At 32.8% G+C, this 22,516-nt stretch overlaps 1 protein-coding gene across 3 annotated transcripts in view; it reads right to left on the bottom strand.

The window, feature by feature from the left end:
• Window positions 1-22,516, bottom strand: part of GMCL1 (germ cell-less 1, spermatogenesis associated) — a 45,044-nt gene that overhangs the window by 21,451 nt on the left and 1,077 nt on the right. For 2 of the 3 annotated variants that reach the window (XR_013759186.1, XM_079110851.1), the window contains exons 2-9: window positions 16,366-16,489; window positions 14,881-14,977; window positions 13,784-13,881; window positions 11,352-11,464; window positions 10,656-10,721; window positions 9,549-9,633; window positions 7,128-7,218; window positions 2,949-3,086 (exon numbers count right to left, since the gene is read on the bottom strand). Coding sequence is in view for 2 of the 3 variants with exons in the window: in XM_079110851.1 (XP_078966977.1) it covers window positions 2,949-3,086; window positions 7,128-7,218; window positions 9,549-9,633; window positions 10,656-10,721; window positions 11,352-11,464; window positions 13,784-13,881; window positions 14,881-14,977; window positions 16,366-16,489 (812 nt within the window). In the remaining variant the exon portion in view is untranslated. The remainder of the gene's footprint in view (window positions 1-2,948; window positions 3,087-7,127; window positions 7,219-9,548; window positions 9,634-10,655; window positions 10,722-11,351; window positions 11,465-13,783; window positions 13,882-14,880; window positions 14,978-16,365; window positions 16,490-22,516) is intronic. The other variant, XM_079110852.1, reaches the window with a different exon arrangement.

The raw sequence follows: 22,516 nt of genomic DNA, 5'->3' as shown, positions 1-22,516 counted from the left end.
TTAATTTTCATTGGTGAAAATCATTTCTAAAACAATACTTTGTTTTTATAAAAGTTCTACCAGAAAACTGAATAATGAATTTTTCCTCTATTATCTAAAAATAAAAATTAACTAATTTTTTGGGAAATAAGTTACCACAAGATTAGTAGATGAAAAATTAATTACTTAAAAAATAATCTTGGAATATTTATATAACTATCATTAAAAATAAAATATTTTGCCAGGCACAATGGTGCACTCTTGTAATCTCTGTGACTTGGGAGGCTGAGGCAAGAGGATTGAAAATTCTAGGCCAGTCTGGGCAACTTAGGGAGATCCTGGCTCAAAGAAAAAAAGTCGATGCAGCTCAGTGCACAAGGCCCTGGGTTCAATCTTCCGTCTGTGTCTGTCTCTCTCTCTCTCTCTCTCTCACACACACACACACGCGCGCGCGCGCGCACGCACACACGCACACAAATACTTACTTAGCTTAAATTATTCCAAGAAGAATTAAAATTATAACTATATATTTTCTTTAATAGCATATAATACTTTCTACAAGTCTGGACAAGCTGAAATTTTAGTTATTTAGATAAAAATATAGATTAAAAATAAAGTAGAATTGGCTTAGCACCATGTCTTCTTTTTGCTAGTCTATTCCCCAACCAGAGAGTTGTTTTGGTAGGCTGAGTGTATAGTTCAGTGGTAAAGTGCTTGCTTAGCATGTGCGGGTCCTTGAGTTTGATCCCTAGTACCACAAACGGGGAAAAAAAGGGCAGGGGGGGAGGGGAAGAGAGGAAAAGAAGGGTCATTTTTAAGTTCTTAATTTCCACCTAAAGGGGGCAGGAAACCCTAGTGCAATTAAAATCTGGATTTTCACTTTCTAAGTCTATACTTTATAAAGGTATCTAGGGTAGGGGTTGTAGTTCAGTGGTATAGTGTTTGCTTAGCATGTATGAGGCTCTGTGTTTGTGGGTTGTGAGGTTAGGGGGATGGGATTCAGATGACTTCCAATGATTTACTGTATGCTTCCTTAAAACTTATGCTGTGTAAGTGAAATAACAATGATAAAAGAACATCTTTTATGGTCTGGTTAGTGAGGAAGACATTAAATCAAGTGACCAAGTCTTAAACGAATGTGGAAGAATGACTAGGGTCAGTAGAGAAGGACAGAGAGTCAGATCACATGCGATACTGATTTGGAAAGAACACTGAAGAGTTAGACTCGTGACCATGGGGACAGAGATATCTTTTGGGAGAATAAAATAAATGAAGGGAAGAGATGGAATAATTTGAGATTTTATTGACCCAGTCATTCAAGACAAATAATAGAAAAGATTTGGGAGGAATAGTATAAGATAGGTTAGTAGAATTTCTAAAATTTTTTACCTAAAGATGGTAAATAGATATAAAATCTCCCCAGACCGATGAATGTATAACTTTTACTAAAGTTAACACATTTGGCAATATTTCTGAAAAATGACTAATGAATGTTAGGTTTATTAGTCAAAATTATTTCCATTTATTTAAAATCTGAGACACCTTCCTACTGACAGCATATACTAATCTATTTCTATAATATGAGCTAGATAACCAATTTGTGCCCCCTTCCAAGCAGTGGAGCATGTAATTTTAATTTAAATTTTGCATTTGAAACTAACTTTTATTTGGACATATAGGAAAATCTATTTGTAGGTTTTAATTTGTAAGATGGGGTATTATAAAATTTTAATAATAATTTTTAAAATAAAAGACTTCTCAAAAGTCAGAAAAAATGACTGAAATTTGGCTAGAATAAAAATCTAAATTATTTTATACTGAACAAAATATTTCAGACTAGAAATATCGATGCCCATCATGCATTCCCCAAAAATAAAGATTATCCACTTGCATTATACACACACCTAAATTAAGCTATTTGAGAACTGACATTTTTTTTTTCAACCTCTTAAAATTTTTTGTTTTTGGGTGGCAGTACTGGGGATTGAAACCAGGGCCTTCTACATGCCAGGCAAGCACTTAACCACTGAACTATGTCCCTATCCCTTAAAATTCATTTCTAAAGAGACTTAAAAGGGAATACAAGTGAAATGGGTATAATTGTCTTTGGCATCTAATACTAAATCACTGCTAGGGCCTGGTGTTCAACACATACTAAAGCTATTTATAGAAATGATGTATTTCTTATATCCTTATATATTATTAAACCAAATCTTTGTGAAACGCTAGAGATTTAACTTAGACAATGAAATCAGTAAAAAATTTAAATTATAACTAACAAATATATAATATCTGGTTCAACATGAAGTTTAAAACCTTAGAAGCAAAGAACAAACAAAATATAAGCAAATTTAAGTAGTACTAATAGAAAAAGCAGTTATGACTTTTAAATACTTCTAAAGTTTTTTTTTTTTTTTTTTTTTTTTTGACGGGGGGTGGGGTTACCAGAGATTTAACCCAGGGATGCTTAACTACTGAGTCACAACCCCAGTCCTTTTTTTTTTTTTTTTTTTTTTTTTTTTTTTGAGATAGGGACTTGCTAAGTTGCTTACTACCTCACTAAGTTACTGAGGCTTGCTTTGAATTCGTGATCTCCTTCCTCAGCCTCCTGAGCTGCTGGGATTACAGGTGGGCAGCTGGGCACTGTGCTCAGCTCAAAAGTCATTTTTAAAAATTGGATCCAAAATAGTGTACTGATTAATAATTAAAGAACATCCATATTACAGAACACAAGCCACTTAAATATTCTGGGGAATATTTAATGAGATATGGGAAAATACCTACAATATATACTGTGAACACAGAAAATTATCTATACAGCATAATTGTCCTAGTGCAAAAACATATATATACCATTTTGGAATTTAGGTTAATTTCTTATTTGCTTCATTATTCTTTTCTATGCTATATATTACTGGTAAAATCAGAGAAACATTACCTAAAATCATAAATTCATCCAGTTCTCTTACCTGAAGGTACAAGAGAATCTTGTTCAATAATCCTTGCAGAAGCCAGATCACTAATAATATATTGTAGCCTTAAATGTCTAAACACTGACACAAATGGTTTCCCTTGCTCAGTTTCAAGGAAGGCCGTACCTTCAAAATCTATTTAAAAAAACAAAACAAAACAACAAAACAGTCTAAATAAGCAATTATCTTCAAACCTATTATTTTATTCCCAAATGTCTTTGTGGATAGAGATACACACACACGTACACACACAGTCCATTGAAATACAAATTAGCTGTTTCAAAGTTTCCAAGAATTTTATAAACCTTACATGTGAGGATAAAAACTTAGGGAGATTTAAAGTCCCAGAAAATTAACTTCGGCCCTAATCAGACTGCTGGCCTGGAAATGCAGTAGTTCACTTTTTGGTGTTTAGAGTTTACATAGGTGGTAAAGGAAGGCTTGAGAAAAGTACGTGGGGTTAAGATTTATCTCTCTAGAATCACTTCCCAAGGACTGACCACTCCAGTGAAACTCTGGAGCCCAGAAGCCTCACTTGAGGTTCTTCACAAGATACTCAGGACACAGAACACCTTTGGGATTCTAACATGCCTCAGCTACATGTGATAAACACTAGTTAATAGGTTAATTCTATTAAAATGCAAAATAAGACACTGTCACCACAGATTTGCAACACAGGGGTAGTATTAATTTATTACTAAAATAATCCCAGTCTCTGAAGCATATGAATAATTTTTTTTCATTTTAGGGAGAATTTAAGGTCATTGCAAAAAATTATTCTTGAATGCATTCCATTGTGCTTTCACAAATGTGAAGGAAATGTTTAGGTACTGCTATCAAACAAGAATTAATTTGTGCATAAGCTTCAGCTAGTGCTGTTTTCTTTTAAACAAGGTGTTCCCATGGGAGTACATTCAGCCTTGTTTCTAATAAGGATAAGGAATAAAAGATGAGAGCTGCTATTATAGACTATTATAGTCCAAGCCGGCTTCACATGAAACATAAGTTTTCTGTGAACTAATAAAGTATTCTGCATTAATTTTTTTTTCCTGCAAATTGTGAAAAGACACCTAATAAAAAAATTTTTCAACTTTTTTCATACATTTTTTTGTATTCCTTTGGCATCTATCAAGAGTCAAGCAGAACAGAAAATAAAATATTCTACTCTTTAAAAATTAATAAAGTTGGTTATTTATACGATAGGCATGTGACTGGATTTTTAAATTTTTTTTAAAATTTATACTTGTAGGTGCACACAATAACTTATTTATTTTTATGTGGTGCTAAGGACTGAACCCAGGGCCTTACACATGCTAGGCGAGTGCTCTATTACTGAGTCATAACTCCAGTCCAATGTGACTGGATTTATATCTCCTGCTTTTTCTATAATGAAAACAGTTCCAGTTCATATGCTGAATTAAATGTGCCAATTTCATGGGATGTACTGAGAATATTATTAATATTTTTATAGGTCCTTCTGTCACATAAGCAAGTTATAAAAATCTAATCTGATTATCTCATAAAAATCTGGTAATTGTCCCATGGAGCCTTTTCTTCAAGGCTGTAGGTTCATTTACTTCTCTAGGAATTCATGGAAACAAAAAAATCTTTAAAAACTTCTTGCTGGCCAACATATAACTGTATTAATTGTATCATTCAATTCACTAGCAATACTGATGTCTAACTATACAGAAATTTTTCTAAATTTCTGCTGTTTCTTTTTATTTTGATTTACTTATATCTAAAAAGTCAAATAAAACTTGAGATATACCAATCTATAAGAGGTGAGGGGACCACAAGTGATTTTTCTCTCTTATTTCCTAAATATGGATCATTTTTGTAACTTTGAAAACTGTTTGAAATTACTTTTATAAAGTCCCCACAGAAAAACAAGGGCATTTGACATAAATTTTGCTTTATGTAATAAATATCTCTCTGAAAATCCTATTCTGTATACTGTTACACACTGTGACTGCGGTGAAGATCCTGAGGTAGGAAAACCAGAAGTGGACCATAGCTTCCTATTCTGATTTCTTCCAGGCAGTCTGAAGACTAGTTTCTCTTATTGATGGGTTGCTATGTTTGATGAATCAGGAGCACGAATGAGCATGAGGTTATATCAACATTTACCTATTAACTACTCTTTAAATGAAGTCCTTTTATCTTTCTAACTTCTCCACCTCCAGATTGTTTTTTATTTAAATTCTCTCCTCTACTTTCCTCCTCTATAATTTTTCTAATCCTTCTTTAATTGCCACAATGTAACACTGAAATATAATTCAAGATATAAGCTTAATATTTTGTTCAAGCATATCATTAGAATTTATTGATATGGTCTTTTATACATTTTTAGTTTAGTAGCTTGAATAATTTATCTGGCTTTGAGCTAGGAAATTTGACCACATAAAATAATTCTACAAAATTTATTTAAGTAAGATAAAAGAACACTACATTTTAAAATTAAGAACTTCTATTCAGAGCTGGGGATGTAGCTCAGTGGTAGTGCTTGCCTATCAAGTGCCAGCCCTGTACTCCAAAAAAAAAAAAAACAAAAACAAAAACAAAAACAACAACAACAAAAAAAAAACAAACCTACACCAGGCACAATAGCACACACCTATAATCCCAGCTGCTTGGGAGCCTGAGACAGGAGGATTGCAAGTTCAAGGTAAGACTCAGCTATGTAGTGAGTCCCCAAGCAACTTAGACCTCATCTCAAAAATAAAAAAGAGCTGGTAAATAGCTCAGTGGTAAATTACCCCTAGGTTAAATGGTACCTCCCCACCAAAAATCAAACTTCTATTCATCAAAAGACATCTTTAAGAAAGCAGAAGGATAACCTACAAGTTGGAAGATAAGTGCAGAATACATTTATGACAAATAACCAGTTATCAATATATAAAGAATACTCATAAATTAACTCACATTTGTTAATATAGGAAAAAGACATATTAGACATTTCATAAAAAGGAAAAACATGACCAATAAACATATATGAGCTATTTAATCTCTTTAGTTAACAAGGAAATGAAAAGACCATGATATGAAGTAGTTCCATAACAACTAAAACAAAATGATATATTGCCAGTTACAGCTGGCTCATCATGTTAGCTCACAGGAGCTCACTGTGTGCCTCTCCTCCCAACTCTGCATTCAGTGATGTCATGTTAATAGTTAGAAATCAGATATGCGAAGAGAATTTTGGCCATGGAAAACTTTGCTACAAATCAGAGATTGTTTTTTCAGAGAAGACAGCTCATTAGCATATCACTATGTTAAGACATATATTCATATATGTAAAGACTAGGACTTTTACATCTTAGATCTGCTGCCACTTAGTAGCTTGAGACATGTATGCATAAGGTAGCAAAATTTTGTTTAAAGCAAAAGCAAAGTAAACACAAAATTCTGGTTGGGGAAAGTAAGGGGACTTAATAGAAGAGAAACAGAAGGACACTAAAGTATACTCCACAGGAGTGAAAATTAGTTCACAGAGGTCCAATATATTATTAAAAATAAACAAAAAAGATGGTCATGCATGATCAAACATGATAGTATACTAAGGAAAATGAAAAACTAAGGATTATGATTTATCACTTTTTTGTACCTGGGGGACCATTATAAGTTTTTTTTCTAGATTTGTTTTAGCAAACCAAAAAATAAATACATTATAAAACGCTTCTGCCTATATAAGACTTTGTAACAGTTGATCTAAACCAATTTTGCATCCATCTCCCTAAGAAAATTTGATAAAAGGTACAGAAGCTCCCCCTCCCCCAAAATGCAGAATGCACACATGTACTTATCCAATTCTGAATCTACTTTAGGGGGTTAGTGACATACACTGAAGCTGTCCATAGGCTCCCATGTTTTAGAATTGTTACCAATAGATATGGTATAATTGGTAAGGAAAAATTCAATGTGGTTAAACAAAAGAACAAATGCAATAACCATGATGCTACTGGTGAGACAAGAGGAAAAAGAAAGTTTTAGGGATAATCATAGATAAGGCATTTTTCTTGATCTAACCTCAATTTTCTCATTGTAACTAAGAGAATAAATTAGATAATTGCTAAGGTCCTCTCCAGCTCTAAAATTAAGTCTATAAACAATTCAGGGCCTAATTTTAATAAATTCCATTAAAATAAAGACAAATTCTTAAAATTTCAGGTATACCTTTTCTCCGTTTAGAAAACCAGACATCTGTTTCTGTCAACAGCTGTTTTAAAGATCCATTCCAAGAAGGCACGAGTTGAAGGAACATCCACTGAGTTTAAAAAAACAAACAAAAAAAAAAAACAAGAAAAATATGACTTCATCATTTTATGATATTTTCAAATTGCTCCCACCTTTAAACACAATACTTAAAAATTCTAAATTTCCTTTTTTACAAGCAACTGAAAGAAAGTATAACTATTATGTGACACCTTTACCAGCTTTAAATTCATCATGGCATTAATTACAGTCCAATGATAAAAGCCAAATGTGCATTTGTCAAGAAGTAAGCTAATCCCTGAAAAGTATTTATGGTTATGGACACAACTTAGTTACTGTGTTAAGTAATCTTATCTTATGTATGTTATCAACTTTATACTAACTTATTCATTAATTAACAAGTCAACTTCACTAAATACCATGTATGGCTAAAAAAGAAAAAAAAGTCAGGTATATTGGTTCACGACTGTAGTCCTAGCAACTTGGGAAGCAGAGGCTGGAAGACAGATTGAGCCCAGGAGTTTGAGACCAGTCTGCACAACATAATGAGATCCCATCTCATTCATAAACAAACAAATAAATAAAATTAAACATAGGAAAAGGATTATCTTACTGCTATTGAAAGAGTATCCAGAGTAGGGCTGGGGTTGTGGCTCAGTGATAGAGCACTTACCTAGTATGTAAGAGGCACTGGGTTTGATCCTCAGCGCCACATAAAAATAAACAAATAAAATAAAGGTGTTGTGTTCATCTACAACTGAAAAAAAAAAAAGAAAAGAAAAAAAAAAGAGTTCCCAGAGTAGTTAAGAGCATGGACTTTTATAGCCTAGATCTGCTACTTAATAGCTAAAAAAATTACCTAATTTTTTCTGGGCCTTAGTTTCTTCAACTGCAAAATGAGCATGACAATGTGCCCACATTATAGAATATTAAAAGAATAGAAAGGTACCTAACAAAGTGAAGGTTCCATGTAAGTGTTAGCATTTATTTTTATTGGCATAAAAGCAGTAATAGTAATAGAAAAGAATTAATACTATCTTAGTTCAGAGACAGAAATGGACCCTCTATAACTTTATGGATTGAATGACCCACACACTAAACTTCCTTAAGAAAAACAGTAATGGAATCCCATCTCTACCATAGAAATAAACAATCCTAATCATCTAACCCAGAAGGTCTCTCAATCCCAGGTTTCACAACTGTGTTAAATGTAGACAGTGTTCCAAGTCAGGGACAAAGGGCTAAAGGAAAAATTATGTAAAGGGAAAGGAGCAGTGAAGCAGAACTCACAATACCTGGCTTTGCCACTTAGTTATTATGAGGATTCTGAGTCTCACCATCCATAGTAAAAGACTAATAGCTGAGGGGCTGAGGTTGTAGCCCAGTGGTAGAGTGCTTGCCTCACATGTATGTGGCAGCGGGTTTGATCCTCAGCACCACATAAAAATAAATAAAAATGAAAGTATTGTCTCCATCTACAACTAAAAAAAAAAAATAGTTGATTTGTTTCTTCATAAGGATGAATTACAAATAGGCCTCTAAAAGAATAATTTCACCTTTAACTAGAAAAATTATTTGTGAGAATTTCATCATAAAAATCATTAATTCTACTACTAAAGCTCAACTTTGAAACATTCCTAAAAACCATTTAAACAATGGAGATAGGAAGGATAGTAGAATGAAACACATCATTACCTTACGTACCTATATGACTGTATAACTGATGTGATTCTACCAAATGAGAAATCATACCCTATTTATGTATGATATATCAAAGTGCATAAATGTAATCTAATGTCATGTATAACTAATTAGAATAAATTTTAAAAACCATGTAAAACATTTAAACTCTAAGACAACACCTTTTATATGAAACATTTCTGGTTATGTAAAGAACATAACAAAAACATGTTTATGGTTGAAAAATTTCTGGGAAAAAATAGAAAAGTACTCCTAAGATAGGAAAGAACAAAAAATAATCATTCATGAATCCATAAATATACTTTTTAACACTGGCAGATGGCTTTCAACTTATAATGTTTGACTTAAGATTTTTCAACTTAACAATGGTGCAAAGTGTACCCATACAACCATGACACTTTTCACTTTCAGTGCTGTATTTAATGAATTAGGTGAGTTATGTAACATTTCTTATTTAATGATAGGATTTGTGTTAGATGATTTTGTACAATTGTAGGCTATGTGAGCATGTTTAAGGTATGCGAGACTAAATTATGATGTTTTCAACTTATGATGTAACCCCATCACAACTCAAGAAGCATTTGTAATTTCTGTTCTTTTTCTTACATTCCTAACCATCTCTTTACAACTGGATACCAGAGGTTGCAAGGTGATATCCTTGTATAAATATAATTTGAATACCTTTTTAAGAGCTGTATATACATCCATCTCCACTTGCATCACAAATAAATTAGATGAACCAATAAGCTGTTTCATAATGTTTATACTGAAAAAGATGAATGAAACAGAGGAGTGAACTTAATCTTCACACACAGGAATGAAAAATTGTCTTTATCAAACAAAAATGAAATTAAAAACCACAGTAGTCTTTTTGCCCAAGACCAATCTTGGTTAATAATCTATCTGAACGTAATAATACTAGTAATTCACAAAGTGCATTATCTTTTTTCACAATGATAGGGAAAAAAATCTAACCACTGAACAACAGCAACAACAAAATTATAAACTATGTTTTAAAATGAAAATTCAAAGACATTTGAACTTCCCTATTCCATAATGTATTTAGACAAAAATTTTACCTCTCCCACCCTCTCCCCTAAACCAACAAAATTGATACCTCAGGAAGCTAAGCAATGTTATGTCTTTGGTTTTACATATTTCCATCAGAATGCCATATCTTAAAAGCCTTTAAAAGTTCATTTTCACCCTGGATTTCTCAGATCCATCATATATATCTTAGCCTCATTATTACAAAAAAGCTCCCTGACATCAGAAACAAGGACATGATCACTTCTGCATCCCTTATAGTCCTTAAAAGAGTACCTTTAAAACATAATGGATATTCAGGAAGTAGTTTTTGAAGGGAGGGAGGGAAGAGAAGGGGTAATATTAAGCAAACTTAATTCCAAAAGCAACTTAATTGTGATTTAATTTCATTAGGCTTAGCAGGAATTTTAAAATTATTTTACTGAAATATAATTTCTCAATGATAAAGATGGTTTAAGAAATATAACATTTAATTCTTCCAGAGCCTGACAGAAGTGAGGTAACACTTGAAACTTCTCTATAGTCTTATAGTAACAATGCATTTTTCTGTTGAAATTGGTTAAAACAAAGCAGCCATAGTATTATCATTTACAACAAAGAACAGACATGTATGTAGTATTTTTTTCAGTTCATGGATATAGCCAAGCTGTTTTGTGTTCTACAAAAATATCTTGCATACTTTAACAAATGAAAAGTGTTATTCTAGGATATTAATTACAAAGTTATTTAAAATTCAAGTACCTGAGTTCTTTAAAAAGCTCAACATTCTGATGAGTCATCAAATTGTTTAGAAGCCATTCGAGGCACCTGAAAGTAAAACATGTAATTATTACATTACATTATATGTATTTAGAATTAACTAAACATGTCTTACAGTTAAGATAAAAACAGAATATTAATCTTGCTAGGACATGCTCAAATTTTTTAGTTTAATAATATGAAATTTAGTATTGCTTTTGTCAGTAGTTATTAAGAAAATATTTCCTTTATATTATAACAACATTTCTATTTAAGAAAAAAACACTATTCTATTTGTGTTAAATAGATTATGATGGGGCTTGCACGTATCTTTAAGATCTCAAAACAAGTTCTGCAATTTTCAAGTTAAAAAAAATTACCAAAAGTTGGACTGATATAATATCTATTATACCTACTCCTTAAATAATTTTAATAGAAAGTGTAAAGACTGACCATAGTTTTTGTAAGCTTGTATAACCCACCCATGGTCACTTAAAAAGACAACATTCTTGAGGAGTTTACTAATTAGTTCAAAAAAAGGGGGGAAGGGGCTTTTAAAACAATAAAATTCTATTCCCCTAGTCTTTTTTTTTTTTTAATTCTTTTTTTTTTTTCTTATAACTACACATTCTCTTAAGAAATCAAAGCAACCAAATTCCCAGAAGTGGGATGGGAAGAAAAACAAGAAAGGTAACTCACTTTTTCTTTACAGAATCTAATCCATAGGTCCCTGCTGATGTGTAATAGCCACATACAGTTTTCACATTAATTGTTTCCTTCATTGTCTCACCACATTGCTGTATTAAACCATCCTGTAAATATAAATAAGCACTGGAAAGGCCCATTTCATGTGGGAAAAATTAGTTCTGATATGTGCTTTTACATATTAAAAATTTTTTTAAAAAGCAAGCAAGAAAGAAACTCATTAAGTGCAGCAAACCTAAGTTTTTTATAAGTTCAATAAAAAGACGGAAAAAAATTAGCAAGTATTCAACTTAATACTTGGAACTGAAAAATGGAAGTTGGGGCAGAGCAATAAGATAAATATAAATATTGCTATCCTCTTTGTTTTCTATTTTTCCCCTCTGTGGGACCTTTGCAAATTTCTTTGACAGTATTTTCTCTGTCTTGCCTGTTCTTTTAAAATTAAGAACTCTCTACATAACCAGCTAACCATGTAACTGGTTAGACAAGTAAATAATATGAATTATCAGAGAGTGCCTATTAAAGTTTAAAAACATCAATATCTAAGAGATGCCCCTAAAACAAATATATTATAAACAACTTATATTAAAATTTTAATTTGAAATGTTTATGTGGTTTCAAATGAACTAACTTTAATATATGGAAAGATAATGATACTTTTTATTCAAATTTCTGAAATACATTCATCATGCAAGTATATTATTAAGTTAGAATTAGTAAATTATAAAAATAAGGCAGAAAGGGAATGCAGAGCAAAACCAAAAAGACTGAAGTTAGAAAATAAAGTATACTTTATTGGAAATAAACATTGAAAGATCAAAATATTTTTAAAAATCAAATTCTCACCAAGGATATTTAGCAAGTTAACAAATACTTCAAATAAAACAGCATATAAATGCCAAATAAAAGGAAGAAATATTTTTAAAGATTAAAACACTGATACCAAATGGTTTTAAAACTTACCTGGCAATCATTCCAGACTCCTCTCCTTTTCTCCTAACATTTCATCTGTTACTTTATCCAGTGGATTATCTTTATTTAACTTCTTGGCTATCCATTTTTTCCACTCCATGTTTATTGCTACTACCTTAACTTGGACCTCACTTGGACCACTGCAATAGGTTTTTGTACCATGTACAAAATGTACTCATTTTTCTTTCAATCCATTCTTCACACATTGATCCTGAAGTATTCTTTCTAAAGCATAACTTTGTCTTCCTCCTGATTAAAATCTTCCAAAGATACTCACATATAAAGTAGCAATGTATAGAGGGACTTCCATGATCTGTCTTCTGCCTATCTCTCTCTAAGCCTTTTTATAGTTATGCTAGAGCCATGCTCCCCCCACTTAGATGTTCTAGTCCTCCATCATGTCACATCTAGGTCTTAGCTTACTCTGTTCCCTATGTCTGAAATGCTCTTCCTCCCTCTCTCTCCATATATCTGACTCAATTTGGAAACAACATTCTCCTATGACACTACTGGGTTAAAATGACCACTTCTGGGGTGGGGATATAGCTCATTGGTAGAGTACTTGCCAGCACTGCCAAAAAAAAAAAAAAAAAAAAAAAAGACCACCACTTCTTTCTTTATGAATCTACTAAATCCTACAAGATTTTTGTACCTATAATATTGAACCAGTTCTTATTTTACCTTTGGATTTATATATCAACTCTTCCCCCTTTCCACATATACACACACTACTGTTTCCTTGAAGGTGGGGACTACACTGTTGTTTCAAAAATTGACACGTACAGATGGTATGTATTTAAGGATGGTATCTTAATTTACCTTTGGATCTCACGCCTAATTTGACATATTGCTCAACACACTTTTAAAAATATATTTTTATTAGTTGTTGTTGAACGTTTATTTATTTGTATGCAGTCCTGAAAATGGTACCCATTGCTTCACACATGCTAGGCAAGTGCTCCACCACTGAGCCACAATCCCAGTCCCTTAATACACTTTCGTTGAATGAATAAATCTATCATTCTATCCTTAGGTTAAAACATATATATGTGGTTTATACCTAATTATTTAACAACTAAGAAGAAGTTTACATAGTAGCTTACAATGTTTTCTGAATCCATGAACTAATTAGTAATCATAAAACATCTGTTTAATAGTGTAAATAAGTCATTAATAGAAATAGGTAAATAGACTAAGACAAATTTTTTCCATATTATGTCATACAAAGATAGCTACAAAAAAATAGTTTGTATTCATTTTACACAGAAAAACCAACCCCCCAGTTGTAATAAAGTGCTTCTGGTTAAGCATTTTAAGTGATTTATAGTAAACAGTACATTTATACATTTAATTTTCATTTTAAAATTGTAAAGACTAAATTTTATTTTTGGAAAAGATATGTTGAAACAAATGAAACACTATGATTTTTTTTTTTAAATAATGTGCATACTTACCAACTGCAGCATACAAGCTGCTGCCAAAATAGCAATAACTCGACTGGGCTTTATTAAGACATCATCTCGATACAGAGATCCAAATGCAACCTGTAGTGCTAAAGTAGAAAGTGCATATATAGAATTAAATAATGACAATTAAATCGATAAGATTATTGCAAAAGTATCGACTGTCTTCACAAACATATTTGTGTAAAATATAAAAGAGTAATATCACTAATTAAAATGGTAGCAATGGTTACTAATTGATAATGTTAATATAACAATGTAGTTACTTTATTTTACCAAATTTAGCTGCATTCTTTTAAGTCTAATCTTGATATTGGTAATCAGAATGAAGACATCCTTAGAAGAAGTTTTATAAGATATTCCTGAATAGAGCAAGTTCTCACTGATAATGTTAAATCTGCCTTGTTCAATGCTTTGCCACTGGAGAGTGTGGTATGGAGCTTCTGGTCCTATCCACACTCACAGCTATCTAGGCCTGTTCATCCTTCTCTCCACTGCCACTCTCATCAATGTTCCACATGGTTTGTTTTGTAAACATTCTCAAGTTTCCTCTTTGCCTTTGTGGTGAGTACTGGTATCTCCCGCCTGGGCTATCAAAGAGGGGAGCAGAAGGTGCACTGGAATAGGAATAAGGAGAGCAATATTGTGACTGTAGGCTCATTAAACTGCTCTGAGATCCGAAACAAGTTCCTTATCTCTTTTAGGCCTTGTGTTCCTCAACGAAGGATCCCTACAGCTCTAAAATAATACCAATTACATGATTCATACCCTTCCTGTTCCCAGAAAAAAAAAATCTTCAAACAATTTTTAGACACTGGTCATACATTTCCTTCCTTCCCCCTACATTCCATATCCCATCAGACATATTTACAAAGATAAGTAAACAAACTGACAAAGTCCATATGACCAAACAGATCCAGGATAGGAAGAACAAGACTGATACAGTATTGGAGTATCACTTTCAGTGTTAAATGGAGCTTTCTCCCTAGCTGACAAGGTTAGAAGAAAATTAAATTTCCCATCAAAATAATAAATATTGTGAAAAATATTTTATGATTTTTGCACAATAGTAATTATGGAGGAAGTACCTTCTATATCAATATTCTGGTCAGGAATCTCCAGTTCAATAATATTCATGCTGGATTCTTTCCAAGAACCACTGAACATACTAGAAAAGTAGCCTGACTTTAAAAAAAAAAAAAAAAAAAGTCAATGAGTATCCAGTACTTTGTACCCCCAATTATTTTCCCATTTCTAGAGAAAAAGAACTATCAAATATGACTATAGAAGAAAAGAAATAAAGATAAGGCCATTATCAGCTATATCAAAATATATGTCAGTTTAGTATAATTTTAATAAAAACTAAATCAAATTTTATATTACTATCTGAATAGTCCTCACACTGCTGAATCTTTACTGTACCTTTGCAGTGATAAAGATCAGTTCCAAGTCAGCACTAAAAGGATGCTTTCCCAAAAGGAAAATCCAAAGTTTGGTTTTATTTAGTCAGAAAAATCCAGAATGAACTTGAATTCTAGAAAGTCTTTACTTACCTTACAAATAGTATCCCTCAGAATTATGGTACTTTAGAAGAAATCAAATATGAACCAATTTATTTAAAAAATTTTAGAGTCCTTATTTTAGTTATCCCTTTGATGGTTCCAAGATCTAAGATCTGAAGATGCTCAAATCTCTTATTTTTGTATATAAATTATGCATATCCTCTCTCACACTTTAAATAATTTGGAGCTTACTAATATCTAATGCAATGTAAATAATTGTTATAATACCTAAATGCTAAGTAAATAGTTGTTAAACTTTTTTTAAATTAGGGGATAATAAAAGTCTGTATGTGTCCCGTGTGGATGGAATTTTCTTTTTTCTGGGTATTTTTAATCCACAGTGGGATTTATTTATTTTTATGTGGTGCTGAGGACTAAACCCAGTGCCTCACACAGGCTAGGCAAGCGCTCTACCACTGGGCTACAAATTCAGCCTCTGTTTTATTCTATTTTGAAAGTTCTGAATCTTTAACAGGTTTAACAGGTAGCAGACAGGAAAATTATCAGCACAAACAAAGTAGATACATGGCTAAATGATGTAGTTTATATACTTTTTGTTCGTCTTATTTTTAACTAAACTATATTTTCCAAAAAAGAAAGAATCAAATGTCAAGAATCTTTCAGCCACATTAATCCAGAACTACAAAGCAACATTTCAGATGAATTTATGTATATGAATAATCACAAATAAAATAAATTTAGCAATCTTTAATGTTAAACATTTTCTCCTAACTTTTTCCACTATGTAAACGGAAGGCATTAAAATAAGCACCTTGAAGTAAGGACAAGTTATTGCTGGGCTAGGATGACAATGGATTTCAAGTCTCTTATCTACGCCACACTAAGTTTTCACTAACAATGTTTACCATCTTTCTAATAAAACACTTATAATCAGATGAAAGGACTTTATTACTGTCCATGCAAAAGATTACTGTGAAATGCAATGAAGAACAAAAGTTTGAGTTTCTTTAGTAACTACCCTGATTATCAACAGAAAAATAAAATACTTACTTGACATAAATATATTTTGTGTAAGCTCCACTCTTCTCCTAAAGCACAAATCTTAATGTCACTGTTTTCACCATTCAAAAATAATGTTTGATAAATATACTTGGATGTACTCTTTAATTTTTTCCTGTTGAAAGACACGTAAAAGTTACACATGTGAAAAACTGAATGTTTTATTGCTCTTGCAGACATTTCAAAATACTCCTTTTATTCAATTTTAATTAGAGATAATCCACTGTGTAAAAAAATGAGATATTATATATTCAAATTTTCAAATTTCTGGAAGAGTACGGAAGGTAATATCTAGTGGCTACCTCTGGGGCACTCCACTCACAGGAGGGGCAACAGTAGATAGATGGGGGCAGCAGCATGGGAGAGAGCTCTTTCTCTATGTACCTTTTATATGATTTTTGAATTTTTGAACTAATTTAATTACATATTTAATAAATTAAGATAAGTCAGCATGGTAGTTTTCGCTATTTTCCTTATTTAGAAACCAGCATCGTTACAGAGAATCTCAATATAACTGCAATAATCTGCTGTGCACCTAAAAAATGAAGAACAAGAGTGAGATTCCCTACCCAAGTAATTCATAAAATAATTTACATTTAACCTTACTGGATACCAAACTGTACTAATTATGATTAGTTTTAAACTAATTAACTCCCATCAGTTTGGGCAAAGTCTGCAACCTTAAATCAAAGGTTTTCAAGTTATGCTCAAGAAAGAAGCATTTTAGGGGTCAACCAAAGAGAGGGAAACTGAACTCTGGACCTAACTTTTACCCAGAGCATCACCATCCTCTACCATCTATAAACACATTGGATTTCTGCATAAGATTTAACTTATATGAAGAATTGACTTAAAAAGTTTGGAAATCATTAAGCAAGATGATCTGGTAAATAAGGAAAGCATAGGCAGAAGCTGATTAATCTTTAAAAATGTTTGATCAATTCTGACAGCTTTCCTAGTAGTTATAAAATTTTAAATCTCTTCTTAAAAATGAAGTCATTTGGCTGGCGATATAGCTCAGTTGGTAGAGTGCTTGCCTTGTAAGCACAAGACCCTGGGTTCAATCCCCAGCACCAAAAAAAAAAAAAAAAAGGAAAAAAAAGTCATTGTTTCTGATGGTATCTTGAACCAATGTATTTAATACCTCTTCTCAATAGATATTAAAAATATTATAGTAAGTTGGGCATGTGGCGTGTTCCTGTAGTCTCAGCTACTCTGGAGCCTGAGGCAGGAGGGTAACTTGAGCCAAAAGTTTAAAGCCAAAACCTGGGCAACACAGCAAGACCCCCCACCCCCACCACTAAAAAATAGCACATACTTTTGTGGTAGATAGAGTTGGGTTTGAGCCCCAGGTCTCCTAGAGCTCAGTAAAAAGATTATATGAATAGTTGAGTTATTGTGAGAAATAAAGGAGACAATGCAGTTTCCAGTTCCTGATAGCACAATGAGTACATGTTTGATTCCTATCCCTCCCAAATCACATTAAAGAACAAAAGCATAAAAAGGAATAAGTTCACAATAGCAAAAATATGACAATTGGCTCATCATCTCATAAGACATCTTAGAAAACTGAAAATCAGAAAATAAACTGGAATGAAAAAGCAGTGAAAGCCATAGCACAAAATATGTCATAAAGGGCTCAGATGGAGGTTAAGATTCTCTGTCCTTCAGAACACCATGGGGCTACTGGAAGGTAGGAAGTAGGAAAATTTGTTCCCCTTAGTGGCCTCCCTCACTCTATGAACCCTGAGACACCCAGACAAAAAGACTTCAAGAAAGAAAGACTTCTAGAAAGAAACAGAACCAACCTACCAGAAGACCTAAGGCTTCAGTGTAAACATTGGTGATCCAGACATAGTAATCCTTATTCTGGAATTTGAAGAATCTGTAGCCTATCAGTTCCCAACCCATTCATCCTCAGTCATGGTCCCTAACTGTGTGCCAAAATACTTGGAACACCACAGCAAACTAGAGAGGCAATGTAGTATGTTTTAAATTTGAAGGAAACATATCTTTCAGACAACATGTAATCTACCACTATTAAGTTGTTTGGACTTAACCATGAGGTATTTCTTCTACACCACGGGGTTCAATAAAAAAAATAACTGACACTAAGGGCACTGTGAACCCAGAACGTTTGGGAATCTCTACTCTAAAACAAAGAAAACCCTACCTATATCCAATTCAACCAGTCTTCCTACTCAAAGAAGAGGTTTATGGAAACACAACTATTTGCTCATTAAAACACACGTACACATACAAAGCAGCAACTCACTCTTAAGCATAAGAGGATAACCAAGGATCATCCAATAAAAGAAAAAGAGAGAATGACCCCAGAAGAAATATGATTCAGGAAAAGAGAATTTGAAAACCCTCTCACTCATACCCAGAAATCTCAGATTATTACACTTATAACAAGATGCTATAAAAAAGAATTACTCAGAACAACAAAGAGTCCTTAGAGACTATCATTATGAATCTCTAGATTGTAAGGCTCCACCAATTATCAAGGTCATCAAAAGACCCACACTTGGGTCCATCCTAGTTAAATTTAAAAACACCAGAGGAAAAAATCCAAATATGTCATAGAGAAAAGTCACCTAAAAAGAAAAGAAAATTAGATCAGGATCAAATGTTTCAACCATGCTGTAAGACAGAAGATGATGAAGGAATATGAACAAAGATATTTAGTTACTATAGAGTTTCAGACGCAAACTATGAATAAAGGGAGAGAGATAAATTTTATATTTAGACATGCATAAATTATCCCATTTTGTGCTCTTTCATGAGAAAAATACTTGGAAAATTTAGTTCATTAAATGAAAAAAAAAAAAAAAATTCACACCACAGAAAACAGTGGATCCAATCCTAGAGATGGGGTGAAAATAAGTCCCAGAATAGGAGCAGACAAATCCAGATTAGAAAAGAAGTATGTAGGAATCTGAAGGGAGGTCTAGGATTTAGAGGAGATGAATTCCATGCAACTGTGTTTCAGAAGGTAGAAAAATCTGAAGATATCATTCTTTTGTCAACAAGGCAGTCAATCTCTGAGACAATAAAAAAGCAATCCAAAAAGGCACTGTCCAAATAAGATATGAACAAAAACAGCCCAACTTTAAGATTCCACACAACCAAGAGGTTTGAAAATTTCTCCCTTTGAATATACAAGGGGTTCTGACATTGGACTCACCAAGTATGATTTATAATCCTAACACACTATTTGACTCTGCAGCAATCTTTATATAGTTATAACAATAAATACTGTTTACTAGATTTCAATTTTTAGACACAAACTATGGACAAAACACTGCAGAACAGTGTGAATTTTAATAGTCCTGTTAATGAAAAAGTAAGACAAGTACTTAACAAAGGGTGTGAGGTGGAAAGTAGGCCTAGAAGATAAAATTTCTCCTGAGGTAGTTTGCTGAGATAGGAAAGCACGATAAACAACTTCGAGAAGTGTATCAGTGCCAACACATAAAATTATAGGTCTTAATATTTTCTTACACCCTTCCACTATGCAGGGCTGAATAAACTAGGCATTTTTCACAAAAATATACATTCTGATAAGCATTTTCTGATAAAGGTTTAAAAGCCTTTCCATTTAGTCCGCCCATGTAGTCCAAGGATTGGCAAGTTTTTCTTTAATGGTCTAGATGGCAAAAATCTTCAGCTTTGGTCCAGCAATTTTGTGGGCACTCCAGTGGAAAGTTTTCTGCTGTCTAGTTCCAGCCTGTCACACTTCACAAACTTTTTCCTATCCACTGAACATATGAACACATTTTCCTCCAAAACGTGAATTTAAGCTTGGGAAGGGAGGGACCTATTTCAAATTTGTTCCTTCCTTGGATATTCTGCCTCAGTCTTAAGAAGTGACTATTCCCTATATTTTCTATTCTTGTATTTTTAAGAGATCTCTTTACCTTAATGTTTGTCCTTAGTAGTTAATTTCTGTTCCTGGTTAATGTTTATATTAAATTGTCCCTGTCTGAATTACTGTGATTTTTTTTTTCATAATGGCTCTGACACATATTTCAATAATTGTATTAGATATATGTGGTCTAAATACTCATCAAAAGACAGAGATTGCTCTATTGGATTTTTTTAAAAAAGGCAAAACTCAACTAAATGCTTTCTCCATTTTATCTACTTTAAATATAAAGACAGGTAAAAAGTGAAAGAATAAAAAAAAGATACACCAAACAATTATTAAAGTGGTCAAATAAACCAATTAATAAATGGGCAAATGAATTAGACACTTCTTAAAAGAAGAAATACAAGTGGCCAACAAATATATGAAAAAATATATGAAAAACATCATTAGCAATTCGGGAAATACAAATCAAAACTACACTGAGATTTTATCTCATACTAGTCAGAATGGCAGTTATCAAGAATACAAACAATAATAAATAATAATAATAAACAATAATAAATAATAAATACGGGAGATGTGGAGAAAAAGGAACCCTTTTACACCCTTGGCAGGTGTAATTTACTAAGTGTAAATTAGAACAACCACTGTGGAAATCAGTATGGAGGTTCCTCAAAAGACTAGGTACAAAACCACTATATGCCCAGCTATGCCACTCCTTGGTATGTATCCTAAGGAATTAAAGTCATCTAACTACAGTGATATATGCACACCTGTGTTCACAGCAGCACAATTCACTATAGTCAAACTACGGGACCAGACTATGCTTCCACCACCAGATGAATGGATAAAGAAAATGTGGTACATATACACAATGGAGTTTTATTCATGAAATCATGTCATTTGCAGGAAAATGGATAGAACCAGAGACCATTAAGTCAAACTTACAATGTTAAGGGTCATGTTATCTCTCATATGTGGAAGGTTGAGAGGAAAAGGAAAAGAGATGTGATGGGGCAGGTATCTCATGAAAATCAAAGGGAGATCAGTAGAGAAAAGGGACCGGGAAGAGGGAGGTACGGAGGGGGGAAATGCTGGGGAGTGATATTGGCCAAATTATATTGTTATATAGTACATATATGAATATGTAACAACAAATCCCATCATTATATGTAACTATAATGCGCCAATAAAAAAAGTGGAAAGAGAAAAAAAATTTAAAGAAAATAAAGTGGTAATAGCTATATTGCCAGGGACAAAGAGGAATGAATATTGTATAATGATAAAAGGGTCAATTAATCAAGGAAATATAACATTTTCTGAGTGGGTATATGCTAAGCACTGTGTACTATGTTCATTCTCAAATCTGTGTAACTATAAAGTGGTATTAATATCAATATTTTACATATGAAATTAAGCACAGAATACAGACATGAACTTACTCTTAGTGCTCAAAACCGTTATAGCTGGGTGCAGATGGCACACACCTGTAATCGCTGTGGCTAAGGGAGGCTGAGGCAGGAGGATCGAAAGTTCAGAGTCAGCCTCAGCAACTCAATGAGGCCCAAAGCAACTCAGTGAGACTGTCTCAAAACAAAAAAAATTAAAAAGGTTTGGGGATGTGGCTCAGTGGTTGAGCATCCCTGGATTCAATCCCCAATACCAAAAACAAAAACAAAAACTGTGCTACAGTGTCTCTTTAAAAAGGTTACTGAGGGGGCTGGATTGTAGCTCAGTGGAGGAGTGCTTGCCTAGCGCATCTGACACACTGGGTAACTCAGCAGCACATAAAAATAAAGGTGTTGTGTCCATCTACAACTAAAAACAAAAAACAAAAAAACAAAAAAAAAAGTTTTTTTTTTAAAGATTACTGAGGGAGGGGAGGAGGAAAAGGAAAATACTGGGAAACAACACTGACTAAAATATGTGCCTGCACCAATTTGTAATTATGCATAATTATAATGAAAAATAAAAAAAAATATGGGGGAGTTACCAAAAGGTAGGGGTTTATTTCTTTGAATATAAATACAAACTAACATAAAACCGTATGAAAGATTTTATAAATTGAACTGTTAACAGTTTTTACCCATAATACTTAAGGGCCATCTCTATCACTGATCTGTTACACTAGCCCCATGATACTTTTTTACAATAAATATGTAACACTTGTGTAGCAAAAACTTTAAACATTTTTAAAGTTTCATTTAAAAAAATACATCTATTGACTCCGCCAATGACCTTCAAGGTTGTTATGTGAAGATATATTCA

Source organism: Sciurus vulgaris (assembly GCF_902686455.1).
Source record: "Sciurus vulgaris genome assembly, chromosome: 14".
Classification (NCBI taxonomy): Eukaryota; Metazoa; Chordata; class Mammalia; order Rodentia; family Sciuridae; genus Sciurus; species Sciurus vulgaris.
The sequence above is the reverse complement of the archived record's forward strand: the minus strand, read 5'-3'. Positions and strand labels throughout refer to the sequence as shown.